The sequence below is a fragment of the Citrus clementina genome, unplaced genomic scaffold (assembly GCF_000493195.1).
Source record: "Citrus clementina cultivar Clemenules unplaced genomic scaffold, Citrus_clementina_v1.0 scaffold_6, whole genome shotgun sequence".
Lineage (NCBI taxonomy): Eukaryota > Viridiplantae > Streptophyta > Magnoliopsida > Sapindales > Rutaceae > Citrus > Citrus x clementina.
In genome coordinates, this window is record NW_006262139.1 from 13,074,295 (window position 1) to 13,088,919 (window position 14,625).

A 14,625-nucleotide genomic window follows, 5' to 3' on the forward strand; every position below is an offset into this window, starting at 1 on the left:
TGTATAATTTTTCACCTTGATGATAATATTTCTTAAATACGAAGGCTACTTTTGAGTAGATTAATCATTTAGTAATATTTCATGTGTATATTTTATTTATTGCTCTTATTTATTGGCATTAAAATCGACCCTTCAGTCAAATATGATCTCGAATCTCTTTTAATTTTTTTTTTTCAGATATTTATGTGCAATTGGCCCAAATAATATTTTGGCAATTTGCAATCTCGTATAAAACAACGAATGCATATTTGTCTTTGAAAATTTTCAGGATTAGGCATAGTGCAGCATTATATCGTTATCAGCCATTTAAGTTTTATAATATGTAAATAATTTATTAAAAAAAAGATAATCGGGAAATTTCCCCGGGCGCCTTAAAATGAAAATAGACAGATCTCAACCGCCCATAGATCCATCCATCATCCCACGCTTAAAATAACTTCCACGTCAGCGATCCCCGTGAAACACCACCAACCAATAAGAGTCCAGCTCACATCTCTATATAAACTCTCCTTCGCCTCTCTTTTATTCATCCACCCGAACTCCTAATATCATTTTCTATCAAATTCAGAAGAATCTTCTCACGCCCTTCAGTTTTTCTCGTCAAAAGGAACGATGGCGCCGAAAGCCGAGAAGAAGCCAGCGGAGAAAAAGCCGGTAGCCGAGAAAGCCCCAGCCGAGAAGAGGCCGAAAGCCGAGAAGAAGATCTCGAAAGATGGCGGCGGCGTCGAGAAAAAGAAGAGGAAGTTGAAGAAGAATGTGGAGACGTACAAGATCTACATTTTCAAGGTCCTGAAGCAGGTTCATCCCGATATCGGTATCTCCAGCAAGGCCATGGGCATCATGAACAGTTTCATCAACGATATCTTCGAGAAATTAGCCCAGGAGGCGTCTCGTCTCGCTAGGTACAACAAGAAGCCGACGATCACGTCGAGGGAGATCCAGACCGCCGTGAGATTGGTCTTGCCCGGTGAATTGGCCAAGCACGCCGTGTCGGAGGGGACCAAGGCCGTTACCAAGTTCACGAGCTCTTGATTTTGTGCAATTTTTTTGTCTTGTTAGTGTTCCTTTGAAATTGTTCCTTTCGTTACTTTTTAGCCGCCCCGCCTAGCCTAGGGTTTGCTCCTGTTAATGCTTCTTATGGACAGATTAATGAAAACTTATTGTCTTCTAAAATCGTGATCTGATTCTCTTTGGGTTCTGATTATTGAAATGGGTATTGGATCTGGTGATTTGATGGGAGTGGCATACAAGGCAATTACAGAACAAGTAAAGGTTATAAATGGGATTTTGAACAGTGTTTTTAGGTTGAGTGATCTTTTTCTTAGTAGTCCTGGCTTTAGTTCACTTACGTCCATCCTTTATAAATTTGTAATTTTAGGTAGAATATTTTTCAAGCTGTAACTCGTGTAGGCTTATTAGATATTATTCATTGCCAAGTTAACAAGAAGCTGCCGACTACACATCCAATTGATTAACGGTTGTGTTGCGAATACAAAGTTGCAAGTGAAGGTATATGATAATTGCTCCATAGCTAATGACTAGGAAAACATCCAATATAAGGTGGGAGGTAGAAGAGAAACAAATTATGAGCATCTTTTTATAGTTTGGCCTCCCTCGTCGGGTAATTAATTACTTGAATTCTTCTTATTTGTGGGTTTCTTTATGTGTTGTGGCAGATTACGCCGCTCAACAGGTAGAACATAATACACAAAATCATTGTCATAAATTCAAATATGATTCTTGCTAATGATTAATATCTACGAATATCTATAATCCTGGTTCGTCTTTGCAATTTTGGTACTGAAGCAAAATTTTGCTTTCGGCGGTGAAGGCTTCATCACTCATATTTTTTTGTTCTAGTCGAATTAGCAAAAAAAATTCCCAATTTCGGTAAGGGTTAGAGAAAATTGCACATGTTTTATCTCTTTCATTTATTAATAGTTTGTTTCCACATTCTTCGATCAATGTATATATACATATATATATACAAGCTGTAGATCCATTTCTTGAAGTTTCGCTTTTCTCAGCGCCAGTGTCACTGAATTTGCACAGCTATTTTATGTTTCGGATCGTCGCTTTATTTTTTGGTAATCAAACTAAATCAAGGTGATTGAAATTATTTAAGCTTGTATTACTGTTAATTGGCTTCATATTTGATCTATTACAGGCTCTGTTCAAGGTTGTTTAATTCTAGTTATTTTTAATAATTAGTGTGTGTTCATTTGTTTAGATTTGATGTTTTTGCCAAGTGTTGTCTATTATAAGCTGAAATACTGCTAATCTTTTATTAATTCATAAATATTCAGTCCATTAGTTTATCAATTATTTTGATCTGCAATCTATTGTTCATGTAATCGTTGTTATCTTAAGGTGATAACAAGTTTTCCTTCGGATGTTTAGGGTTTTATTTTCTAGATCCAAAAATTGGAAATTTGTAGACAGCTAGCTGTAGATAATTTTTTTTTTTTGCGGTGGACAGAGTTGGTAAGAGTGGAGGATTAGCTATTATGTGGAATGCAGAGCTGACAGTACAAATTAACTCTTACATCACATAGAATTTCTAGTCCAGAATGCTCAGGGGAAGAGTTGGAGGAGTACAGGAATTTACGGGCATCCTCAAGCCAGTCAAAAAAAGCATACTTGGACACTACTACGAAGATTGAATGAGAAAACTGGAGGGCTTGAATTAGAAGTGTAGATGTAGTAGGAGAGTTTAGGGATGTTGTCCGAGATTGCAATCTTATTGATTTGGGTAGTAGAGGATATCCATTTACGTGGTCAAATAGATAATTTGGGCCAAAACTCATAGAGGAGAAGTTAGACAGATTCCTTTGTAACCAGGAATGGAGGACTGAGTTTTTTGATGATCTTGCCACTAACTTAGTTCATTGGGAATCCGACCACTGCCAAGTGATGATGGAGATTCGGGAAAGACAAAGAAGCTTGGGTTTTGAAAAAAGAACCTTCAATAGACTCCACTATGAAGAAATGTGGAGTTCATATGAAGTCTACCAAAACATAGCGAAGGAAGAATGGCTGCAATGGCATTACAACAAGGAAGAAAGCCCTGCCCAGGCCCATAAATCCATGGCCCAAAAGTCTTTGGCACGCCTGATATTGTGGAGCAAAGAAGAATTGGGAGGAAGGGAAAAGAAGCTGAAGAATTTGTTGAAAAAGCTTACGCAAGTAGAGGAGCACCATGATCAGCTCAATCGAGGCAGTGAAATAAAAAATATTGAAAAGCAGATTCAAAGCATTTTGATGGAAGAGGAAATGTATTGGAAGCAGAGGTCAAAAGCCGATTGGCTAAAAGCAGTGACAAGAACACAAAATTAGCTTCATCAAGGAAAAAGAAACAAAATTGAAGGAATTGAAGATAATGAGAGGAATTGGCTGGAAGATAAGGGAGATGTAGAACATAGATTCTGTGAATACTTTCAGGATCTCTTCACTACCTCAAATCCAAGCAAGAATCAGATTAATGCAGCCCTCCAAAGTGTGGTCCCAAAAGTTAATATAGAAATTAATATGCTCCTAGATCAACCTTTCACAGCAAAAGATATCGAAGCAGCTTTGAACCAGATGTCCCCAACAAAAGCTCTAGGACCTGATGGGTTGCAGGTTGTATTCTTCCAAAAGCATTGGGAAAATGTCAAAGGAGTAATTGCAACCTGCTTGTATGTTTTGAACCAGTAAGGTACTGTTGCAACACTCAATCATACATATATTGTTCTTATTCTGAAAAGTGCTAAGCCTGGAAAAGTTACAGAATACAGACCTATCAGCCTCTGCAATGTAATATATCGATTAGTTGCTAAAGCTATAACAAATAGGCTGAAACAGATCCTTAATCAAATTATATCCCTTGTGCAAAGTGCTTTTGTTCCAAATAGGCTAATAACGGATAGTGTAATTATTGGTTATGAGTGTTTGCACAAAATTAGGCACAACAAAGGAAAAAAGAATGGATTAGTGGCATTGAAGCTTGACATAAGCAAAACCTATGATAGAGTTGAGTGGTTTTTTTTGAAACATACCATGGAGAGATTATGTTTTTCCAAAAAATGGATAAATCCGATTATGGACTGCATTTCCACTCCCTCTTTCTCTATCATCATAAATGGAGCTGCAAAAGGCCTTATTCACCCTCAAATGAATCTAAGGCAAGGATGTCATTTATCTCCTTATTTATTCTTGCTGTGTGCAGAGGTCTTTTCTAACTTGATGGTGCAAGCAGAGAGGCAAAATTTAATCCATGGTTTGAGATTTGGCAGTGACATCTCAATCACTCACCTATTGTTTGGGGATGATAGCCTGGTTTTCACAAGGGCTTCTGTTAATGACTGCAAGCAACTGAAGAAGGTTTTTGATTGCGATGCTCAAGCTTCGGTGCAGATTTTCAATTATGAGAAATCATCCATGTTCTTTAGCAGCAAAAGTTTAGAAGGGCATATGACAACAATAAAGAACATTTTCCAATTGAATGTTGTGTCAAGACACGAAAAATACTTGGGGTTGCCATCAATGGTGGGTAGGAAAAAAACAAGCTTCTTTAATGATGTGAAGCTTAAAGTCTTGAACAAAATATCCAATTGGCAACACAAGTTTTTCTCGAGTGGTGGAAAGGAGACCCTTATCAAAGCCGTGGCTCAAGCAATCCCAACCTATACCATGAGTGTTTTTAAGATTTCTATAAGATTATGCAATGACATCCAGAGAGTGGTGGCAAGATTCTGGTGGGGGTCTAAAGAAGATAAGAGGGGAATTCAATGGAAAAAAATAGGAGAAAATGAGCTATGCTAAGAGTAGAGGGGGGTTGGGTTTCAGAGGTTTCTCAAGTTTTAATCAGGCGCTAGTTGCAAAACAGGGTTGGAGGCTAATACATAATCCTGACAGCTTCGTAGCAAAGGTGCTGAAAGCTAAATACTAATGCTAGAATAGGCTCGAACCCTTCCTACATTTGGAGGAGTATTGTGTGGGGGAGACAGGTATTGCAAAAAGGGATTAGGTGGAGGATAGGAAATGGAGAAAAAATTCAGATACATTCAAGCAACTGGATTCCTAGGCTATCAACTTTCAAGCCAATCCTTGGGCCTTCTCTGCCTACAGAAGCCAGATTCTCAAAGCTTCTCGATCAAAATCACCAATGGAATGAAACAATGATTGATCAAAGCTTTACAAAGGAGGATGCTGAAATCATAAAGAATATCCCTTTACCGAGAACTCCCCAAGAAGATAAGGTGATATGGCATTATGATAAGAAATGAGTATACTTAGTAAGGAATGGATATCAATTAGCTCTCAAAGTCAAGTTCCCTGAGCCTCCAGCTAGATCCATAGGGTTGGCAACATATATGGAGGCTAAACTTGCCAGAGAAAATTAAAATTTTTGTGTGGAAAGCTGCAAAAAATCTGCTACCAACAGCAGAAAATCTGTGGAGAAGGAAAGTGCTGAAGGAACCGACATGCCAAATATGTAAAACGAGTTGTGAAGATGTTTTCCATGCCTTGATGGAATGCAAAGTGGTTAGGAAAATATGAAAATGCTCTCACTTGGAGACTGAAGTGAATGGTGTCATCAGAGAAGATTTGCTAAGTGTCATGATTGGGGCTATGAATAATTAGGCTGAGTCTGAGGTGGATTATGTGGCCACTATCTGGTGGGCTGCATGGCATGCAAGAAACAAACTCCTTTTCGAAGGAAAAAAGTTAGATCCAGTTGGGTCAGTAACTAAATGCAAAGCAGTTATGGAGGTGTATCAGGCAATGTAGGTTAAAGCGTGGGAGAGTCATAGAACTACAGAAGAGGGAAAGATGCAGATATGGACTCCACCACCAATCAACAAAGTGAAAGTCAATGTTGATGCAGCAGTCAAAGAAGATAGGAAGCTTGTAGGCCTGGGCGCGGTCATAAGAAATTCTCTAGGTCAAGTGTTAGCAGCGGCAGCGAAAAACATTAATTTTCAGGGGAACATATCAATAGCAGAAGCTCAAGCTGTCAAATGAGGTATGGAGGTAGCCAAAGAAGTTAGCCTTTCAAGTGTGATCATAGAGATCGACTACAAAAATGTAGCTGACTTAGCAAATAAGAAAGTTAGCAACGGAACAGAGATCTGGTGGACTATGGCAGCAATTCACAAGAGCATACAAGATTTCCAATTGATATCATTCCAACATGTTTCAAGAAAATGTAATGGGTTTGCTCATTTTTTAGCCAAAAGAGCATTGTATAGCTCAGAATCTGTCATCTGGCGAAATGATTTCCCAGCTGATGTTTTGTGTACGTTTGAATGCTTAGTTTAATGAAATGTTTACTTTCTTTAAAAAAAAAAAAAAAATGAAAATTTGTGTGTATTGAGATAAGCTCTAGTGGGAAGCCTTTATCTGTTAGACAAATGACATGTCAAAAGATCGTTTCCAAAGCTTGTGTCAACTCAAACAAGGAAGCTTAAATGCACACTTTTTGGTACATAGATTCTGCATTTCAATTCAAATCATATTCCAAGTATGACATAATGTGACTTTGGGCTGGTGCTGGAATTTGGTGTTTTCCATCCTTTTTCTCTTTTGGATTTTGTGGGAAGTGAATGTTTTGCCTTTTTTTCATTTTGTTCGGCGCATATTTTATAAAATTACCCATGGGTTTTGAAATATTTGCACACAGTCCTTTATTATTTAATAATATAATAGTGTTATTATTATTATAATTTATTAATAATATTATTATTTTTATTGTCCTTTGTTTTGTTATTATTATCATTATTATAAAAATGTATTTATCATATTATTTTAATTATTATTGTTATATGTTATTATTGTCTTTATTGTTATTATTTTTAATTTTAATATTATTTTTACTCTTATAACTGTTAATATTATAATAGACACAAATAAACTAGCGGCAACAATTAACAAAGAGTATTTTAGTAACTTATAACAATTTATTTTGATTTGATGATAAAATAAACATATTAATGGAAATAAAATTTATTCAATTTCAATTCTTACAGTAAATAATTTATTATGATACCAATTTTTTATTTCAATTTCAACCCATTTATGATGCGTTTATTTCATGGAATGAAAATGAGATGGAATGAGAATGGAAATGGATTGGAATATGAATAAAGAATGTGAATGAAATTCTAATGTTTACTTGACAAAAATAAATGGGAATGAGAATGTGTTGAAATGTTATTAATGTATTTACTTGACAAAATAAATGAGAATAAAGAATGAGAATCAATTTATCAAAATACCCATAGTATTAAATAATGTAATTTTCATTAACTAGATACGTGTATAAATATTATTATAAAAATATATTAATTAAATAATAATAATAATAATAAATGTTAATAATAATAATAATAACAATAATTAATAATAACTAAAATAATAAAGTTAATAAAATTTAATAATAATAATAATGACATTTAAAATAATAAAATTAATTGTGATTTGAACAAGAGTAATTCGAAAATATAAAAAAATTAAAAAGATACAAAAGTTAGTTTAAGAAATAAAAATCCGCTCCTATGGGAATAAAATTTTCATTCCTTATTTCCAAATTGTGTGATACTCACATATTTTATTCTCATTCTCAAATTATATTTTGCCAAGCCAAGTAAACATAAATTTTATTGTCATTCTTTAAACCCTCAAATAAACACACCATTAATTCTATTTTATTTTCATTCCCATTTAGTAAACAAAAAAAGATGAATAATTCTGTGAAATTCTATGTGTTGCAAGTCAAAACTAAAGACTTTATTTTGGCCTAACAGTTATGGTTAGGGGAATTTTTTTTTTTAAATTTTCCCGTCCACATAGGCCCCGCCAACAAAAGATAAATGATGAAAGGAGGTCTAGACATGTCTAATTACTCAAAAAGAATTTTCCCAGTGCAAGGACTATGACATTTCAGAAGAAATCTCTTTACTTTTTCAATATTAAAGTTGACATCAAATCTGTCACAAGTATTGCATCACCAAATTCAAATTCAAACCAGAACAGTGCAGCCATTACAGTCGCAATGAAGCATTATATTTGCCGTGCACAGGAGTAACAAAACTGTGGGCATTGCAGGAACACCAAGAACAAATAACAGAGAAGAGCATATTACCTTCTGCAACAAATGAAATATCGGAACAAGTACTATGATTTCATTCATTCTACAGTCCAAGCAAAAGAAGTTCTACACAGTGACGGACAATTAAAAACAGTAGAATGGTCCCTAAATCCTACGAGCATGAAGCTTTCCTACAAGCCGAATACATCAAAGAAGTAACATACACACAGTTAAAGATGAGAAGACTAAAAACTAAGCCTTCTTTGGGGACTTAGTGGCCTTGGCTGGAGACTTCGGCTCTTTCGTTGCTGCCTTCTCAGATTTTTTCGGCAGAAGAACTGGGTTGATGTTTGGCAAGACTCCACCATGAGCAATTGTCACACCAGCAAGAAGCTTCCCAAGCTCCTCATCGTTTCTTACAGCCAATAGAACATGCCTTGGGATGATCCTATTCTTCTTGTTGTCCCTCGCTGCATTACCAGCCAACTCAAGAACCTAAACACAGATTCAGCCCAACAAATTATTACCAAATAAATCACACAATTATGAACCATAGTTCTTCCCATCTACAGACAAGCAACGTCAGAGAAAAGACAGGTATTAATCATTTTTTGGTTCAAATTCAAAAGCTGGGGTTACTAAATATAATTTGGATGCTGTCTGACATTCAGAAATTACCTTGCTTCAACTTAATTTTGAAAGCAGAATAGCTGAAGTATTCTAGTAAACAAACTTAGATTTAGAATTTGAACAAAATATGACATTAATTTGCACTAAACACTATCGGATGAGAAGTTTGTTTGAGGCCAAGTAAGGTAAGTTTAAATCACAATTGCTAATGAAATGAAATCATAATTGCTAATGAAATAAAATCGCAAAATCGGCAAGTGTAACATTTGCAGCCAAGTAAATGTTGTGCTTCCTAATCACAGACAGTCAGACTCTCAATTTCTAATCCTTTCCTTTAATTTCCTTAAAATTATAGCAGATTAATTGACCAAATTGCAAGAACACAAAGGATCTAACAAGAAGCAAAATACATATATTACAAATCACACAAAAACGCTAATAATGCTGGAAAAAATTAGAAATTTCACATTTAAGCTTGAAAATGTCCCAAAGATCCAAGCACTATCATTTCTCACCAACCAAACAGAGCCCTAAGACAAATAATCATAAAAAAGCATCCAAATTTATTTTTGCAATTTAATATAAATCAACTCAAAATAAAGTTCAAAATGTAAAGTTGCATGCGGCATAAAACAACACCAAAAGAACTACCTCAGCTGCGAGGTACTCAAGTACAGCAGCAAGATAGACCGGAGCGCCGGTTCCCACACGCTGAGAGTAGCGTCCCTTCTTCAGATAGCGACCGATCCGACCGACCGGGAACTGCAGACCGGCTTTCACCGACCGCGAGACCGGTTTCTTCTTTGGACCACCCCCTTTCCTTCCTCCTGCTCCTCTCTTCACCTTTCCTCCACTCTCCATCACACCAGCAAAGTCAAGAAGAAGTTAGGGGGGAGAAAAAAATGGCAAAAACAAAATTTTCTCGAGAAACAAACGGAAACTAAAAGAAATGTAGTGTGACTGTGTGACCGCAATGTGAGGCGTTGGTGGTAAAACTTATACGGGGCTAGGTGAGAAACTGGAGACGACCTAAGTTTTGAAATGGAGATGTTGACCGTTGGATTTGGAACTCGATCGACGGCGATTAAGTAATGAGGCTGGCGATCCGCGTAATTTCAGATGGACGAATAATATGAGGAGAGAGAATTAATTGTAAGAAAAGGGCGAAAATGGAGTGTGGGTTGTGGTTTCGGTCTTTCAGATAAGCTTGAGTGGGCCCGTTGTTTCTGATTTATTTATTATTTTGTTTATCTTTTATCCTGAGTGGGATTCGAATGAATCAAGCCGGGCACGTGGGGGCATCCTATGCTAAATGGAAGGTCACCGTTCGATGGTGAAAATGCAAGGATGATTTTGATGACTGATTGATCTGAAACATCTGGCGCTCACACGAACGGTTGGTGAAATCAACCGTCCACGGACAGTAATAACTAATAAGCACCGCCCACAATAGATTTGTTATTATTAAATTCGTATCCGCATAAAATTTAAATTATTAAATTTATTCATAATTATTGTGGGTTTTAATTTTTTTTAAAAAAATCTACTCACAAATGTTCAATATTTAAATTTATAACGATAATCTAAAATTTCAAGTAACATACTTAATTCAAAGTTTATTTAATATAAATAAAAAATTAAATTATCATTAATTCAACATAAATTCTCAAATTTAAGTATAAAATACATAAATACTTTAAAAAACCACAAATTAGTATCTAAAAATAACAATTATCATTTTATATTATCATTCAACACAACTTCCCAGAAAAAATTTTCATTTCATTCACTACCATTAGCATCCATCCAACACGATTCTTACAATAATTATTAAGATTAATATTTTCTAAATAATAATATTTTTTAAATACTAATCCGAAGACCAAAGCTATAATAATGAAATAATTCATGTATTAAGTTAAAGAAAATTCAGTCAAAATTATAATAAGTATATTTTTAGATTTAAATATTTTTTCAATCAAAATTAAATTAAAAAAGCTGCGGGTTAGCGGATACTCATGCGAGTATCTATTGGATATTTGGCTAATACCTAGGGATAGCAAAATCCGGATCCGGATTTATATTTTTATATTTAGATCCGGATGCGGATCCGAAAAAAAAAATGTGGATCTGGATGTGGTAATCTGTGCAGATATTCCAGATATCTGGATCCACAAAAATTATAATTTAATAATTTAAAATTCAACAATTTACCTAATAATATCAAATACAATCCAGTCATAATTCAACAATCAACAATTTAATACCTAAAATAACATACAACACCATAAAGTCATAAATAAAAATACCACAATATAAATCAAACATCAAGAATAACATGAATTCAAGTCTAGCATCACCACAAATCGACAAATAAAATTATAAAAAAAGCACAAATCCACATAAAACAATGCGGATCCCAGTATATTTCTTAATTTAATTTAACTTCTATATTTTTTAATTAATCCTATTATGTTTTTTTCATTTAACTTATATATTTTCTCATTTAATTTTAATTTAATTAAAAATAAAACGGATCCCAATAATTTCTTAATTTAATTTAACTTCTATATTTTTTAATTAATCCTATTATGTTTTTTCATTTAACTTATAGAGGCTGCTACCTTACAGCTACTTTTTTTGGAGAGCAGCTCAAAATCTGTTGCCAACAACTTAGAATTTGTGGAAAAAGAAAGTGAAACAAGACCCATGGTGTCAGAGATGTGGTTGTAAAGGGGAAAATACTTTTCATGCACTGATGGAGTGCAGAGCATCACAAAAGGTGTGGAAACTTACAAAATTTAAAGAAGATGTGAAACACCTTGCCAATCAAGACATGATGAGCGTGTTACATGTATTGACAAATACAAGAAATATCAGAGATTTAGAATTAATGGTGGCAATATGCTGGACAGTTTGGCACTTCAGGAATCTCTTTATTTTTGAAAAAAAGAATCTAGATGGTCAATTAGCAGTGGCAAAGGCTAAAGCAACAATGGAGTCTTATAGAAGAGCTAAAGGCTCACCAAGGCAAGATTATCCAAAGCAAGGGCCGTATGCACAGCCAAGTTGGAAACCCCCTCCTGAAGGTTGGCTTAAAATGAATGTTGATGCAGCTGTTAAATCACAAGAGCAATATGTTGGCCTGGGAAGTGCTATTAGAAATCACAAGGGAGAATTTGTAGCTGCTGTTGTAAAGAAATCCAGTTTTTATGGCAATGTAGCATCTGCAGAAGTTGAGGCAGTTGATTGGGGTTTAGAAATTGCAGCAAACGCAGCTTGCATCCCTCTAATTCTGGAATCCGATTGCAAGGAAGTGGTGAACCATCTCCGAAGTTCAACAAAGGTTGAAAAGATTATCTCAGGTTACAGTCCAACATACTCCCAGAAGCTGTAACAGCATTGCTCATAGCTTAGCAAGTTTAGCTTTAAAAGTTGATAAACCAACAGTTTGGCTGGGGACCTGTCCGCCCCATCTTTTGTACTTATTCTCTTAGTTTCTCAATGAAAGTTATGCTTATATATATAAAGGTACAACCTCTCACATGAACAGTACTTGAGCCCACAGCTGGTACTGTTCACGTGAGAGGATTGTACCTTACAGCAGCTGTAAGGTAACCCTCCCCTTAACTTATATATATTTCATTTAATTTTAATTTAGTAAATAATTTAATTTAAAAAATGTGGATCCAAATATCTGGTCTTTCGGATGCATTTGCATCTGGATTTGGATCCGAATCTACACGGATCTTAATTTTAAGGATCTCGACATTATAAATGTTGCTGGTTCAAATTTGCTGACATGAATATGAGATTTTTTTATCCATTTTTTTATTTTTCAATGAATAAAATGAAAATTAGGAAGTATATTTGGGGGTAAAAAAGTTAGTCTTAGGAATAGGGTTTTGACTCCCAGCCCCAGGAAACAAAGCTCGAGGAATGATTCCTAATTTATGATCTTCGAAAGAATTTCATTATGATTTCGAGCTTCAAATTTACAAGTAAATACTCAATGATTCTGGTTCTGGAATTCCCATTCTAATTATTGGTAAGTAAATACATTATTCCCATTATTGTAATGTAATGTTTAAAACAAAAAAAAAAAAGAAAGAAAGAAAAACTCTAATGCATATTATATTTTTTGTATCTCTTGATTTGGTATCCATTTTATTGGTCTTGTGTTATTATACTTTTTCAATTTATTTATATGATTTCTCTGTACTATTATATAAGTTTTTATAGTATCAATAATGTGAATGTTGGAATCCTTGAATTTGACTATTTTAATCTCTAACATTCAGCTAATATAGTGGATAAATAATTAAATAATTAAAAAGTAACGGGTAATCTTCAGGTTGCGATAAATATAATTTTTTTATTGTTTAGTAATTAATAAAGGTAATAGCATTGAAATAAGTGTAATTAACTACTTCAACAATACTTTATATAAAGATATTCCATAAACTTAAAACATTAATGATCATAGAAAGCATTCTGTAATAAATCATTTGATGTATATATGTTTAATGATAAAGTGTAAGTTGACAGCAAATGAGAAATTTTTAATCAATGACTATAATTGAAAATATATATGTGCATATAACTATAGGATGGCTTGAATATATGTTTTTAGGGTAAAACTATTTTAACTTAAATTTTTAACACAAAATCTAAACTACCAATTTCATGCAATTTAATGGCCGATGATTTAACATCATGATATTGTTTCAATTTTCAATATTAACCATTAGATTTTTCTATGGTAGGGTTATTTGTACTCTAAAAAATAGTTTGGACACTCATTTATTTTGAATACTCATTAATAAAATTTAAACAATCAAATATTACTTTAAACACTCTTTCAAATACCAAATTACTTCTTCATCAAATACATTAATTACTTCGTTTCTTTTTACACCCACAAAAATAGTCCAATAGACCTATATAAAATGAATTTGTTCCTTTCTTTTTCCAATATTGGTTTTCTCCCTCATTACTTGTTTATTTTATCCTGTTCTTATTTTCATATGTGAGGGTTAGTGTACTGCTAGAATTATATTTATTTCCTATACCCATGAACGTGAAAAAAAGAAATGAAATTCAGACACCGAATTTTGATTGGTGCAATTTATTACTTTTGTTATTTATTGAGGGCCTTCAAGCCATATCTTTTTCTCTTCCTCTCTCTATTTTCTTCTTCTTCTTCACTGTGCTTTTTTTTTAAAGCAACAGTATGCTTTCTGTCTATTACCCAAAAAAAAATAAAAAGTTCGCTTTCTCCAATTAGTCTTAATTGATGCTAATGTTGAAACATTGATTTGATTTTTAATGAATGAATATTTATTAAAACTGAATAATTTTTTGGTTAGATTGGATTTAGGATTTTAGAGGAATCTTCAGGATTTAAGAGATAAGATCATAGGTGTGAAAAGCGTAAATAACATATGAGAAATTATTAGTCATCTACAAAAAAAAGACCCTATTATCAAAGATATAAGAATAAAATTTCACTTAGAAATTTATTGATATAATTTATGATAATCATTTAAATTTACGTACTTAATTGTGTTTTTTTATTGGTGTTACCCTATATATAAATTTTATAACTATAACTTATTAACTTGATTTGTGTTAGATAATTTAGATATCATATCTCACATAATAGTAATAGATTTTGAAACATTTATATTAAAACAAAATTAACAACATTGCAAATTTAAAAGAGAGTTAAAAAGTGATTTTTAATTAAAATATGTTACTCAAGTGAAATAATTTCAAACTATAAGAATGATTATAGTTATTTTACAAACTTTTATACCTCCTAAGTAGTTACTAATTAGAATAATTATTGAATAATTTATATTTTTCTTTAATGTAATTATTGTGTACCATTGAGTAAATCTAAAAATAAGCATTTATTACAT

At 33.5% G+C, this 14,625-nt stretch overlaps 3 protein-coding genes across 3 annotated transcripts; 2 read left to right on the forward strand and 1 right to left on the reverse strand.

Moving 5' to 3' along the window:
- The first annotated feature begins 509 nt into the window (after nucleotides 1-509).
- LOC18038203 (histone H2B.4) lies at nucleotides 510-1,204 on the forward strand. The gene has a single exon (XM_006428960.2). It carries the CDS (start codon nucleotides 613-615, stop codon nucleotides 1,030-1,032), a length of 420 nt encoding a protein of 139 aa, XP_006429023.1. The 5' UTR covers nucleotides 510-612; the 3' UTR covers nucleotides 1,033-1,204.
- Nucleotides 1,205-8,048: 6,844 nt separating this feature from the next.
- Nucleotides 8,049-9,757, reverse strand: LOC18038141 (histone H2A). The gene is made up of 2 exons (XM_006428961.2): nucleotides 9,353-9,757; nucleotides 8,049-8,566 (listed from the first exon to the last, which is right to left on the reverse strand). Exons 1-2 carry the CDS (start codon nucleotides 9,560-9,562, stop codon nucleotides 8,324-8,326), a joined length of 453 nt encoding a protein of 150 aa, XP_006429024.1. The 5' UTR covers nucleotides 9,563-9,757; the 3' UTR covers nucleotides 8,049-8,323.
- Nucleotides 9,758-11,594: 1,837 nt separating this feature from the next.
- Nucleotides 11,595-12,098, forward strand: LOC112097363. Its single transcript, XM_024182558.1, has one exon. It carries the CDS (start codon nucleotides 11,595-11,597, stop codon nucleotides 12,096-12,098), a length of 504 nt encoding a protein of 167 aa, XP_024038326.1.
- Nucleotides 12,099-14,625: the final 2,527 nt, after the last annotated feature.

Excerpts from the sequence above, each read along its gene's own strand:
- LOC18038141 (XM_006428961.2), bottom strand. The coding sequence starts at position 9,562 with ATGGAGAGTGGAGGAAAGGTGAAGAGAGGAGCAGGAGGAAGGAAAGGG. Across the intron at positions 8,567-9,352 it reads TTGAGTACCTCGCAGCTGAG|GTTCTTGAGTTGGCTGGTAA; the intron begins GTAGTTCTTTTG and ends ATCTGTGTTTAG.
- LOC18038203 (XM_006428960.2), top strand. The coding sequence starts at position 613 with ATGGCGCCGAAAGCCGAGAAGAAGCCAGCGGAGAAAAAGCCGGTAGCC.
- LOC112097363 (XM_024182558.1), top strand. The coding sequence starts at position 11,595 with ATGGTGGCAATATGCTGGACAGTTTGGCACTTCAGGAATCTCTTTATT.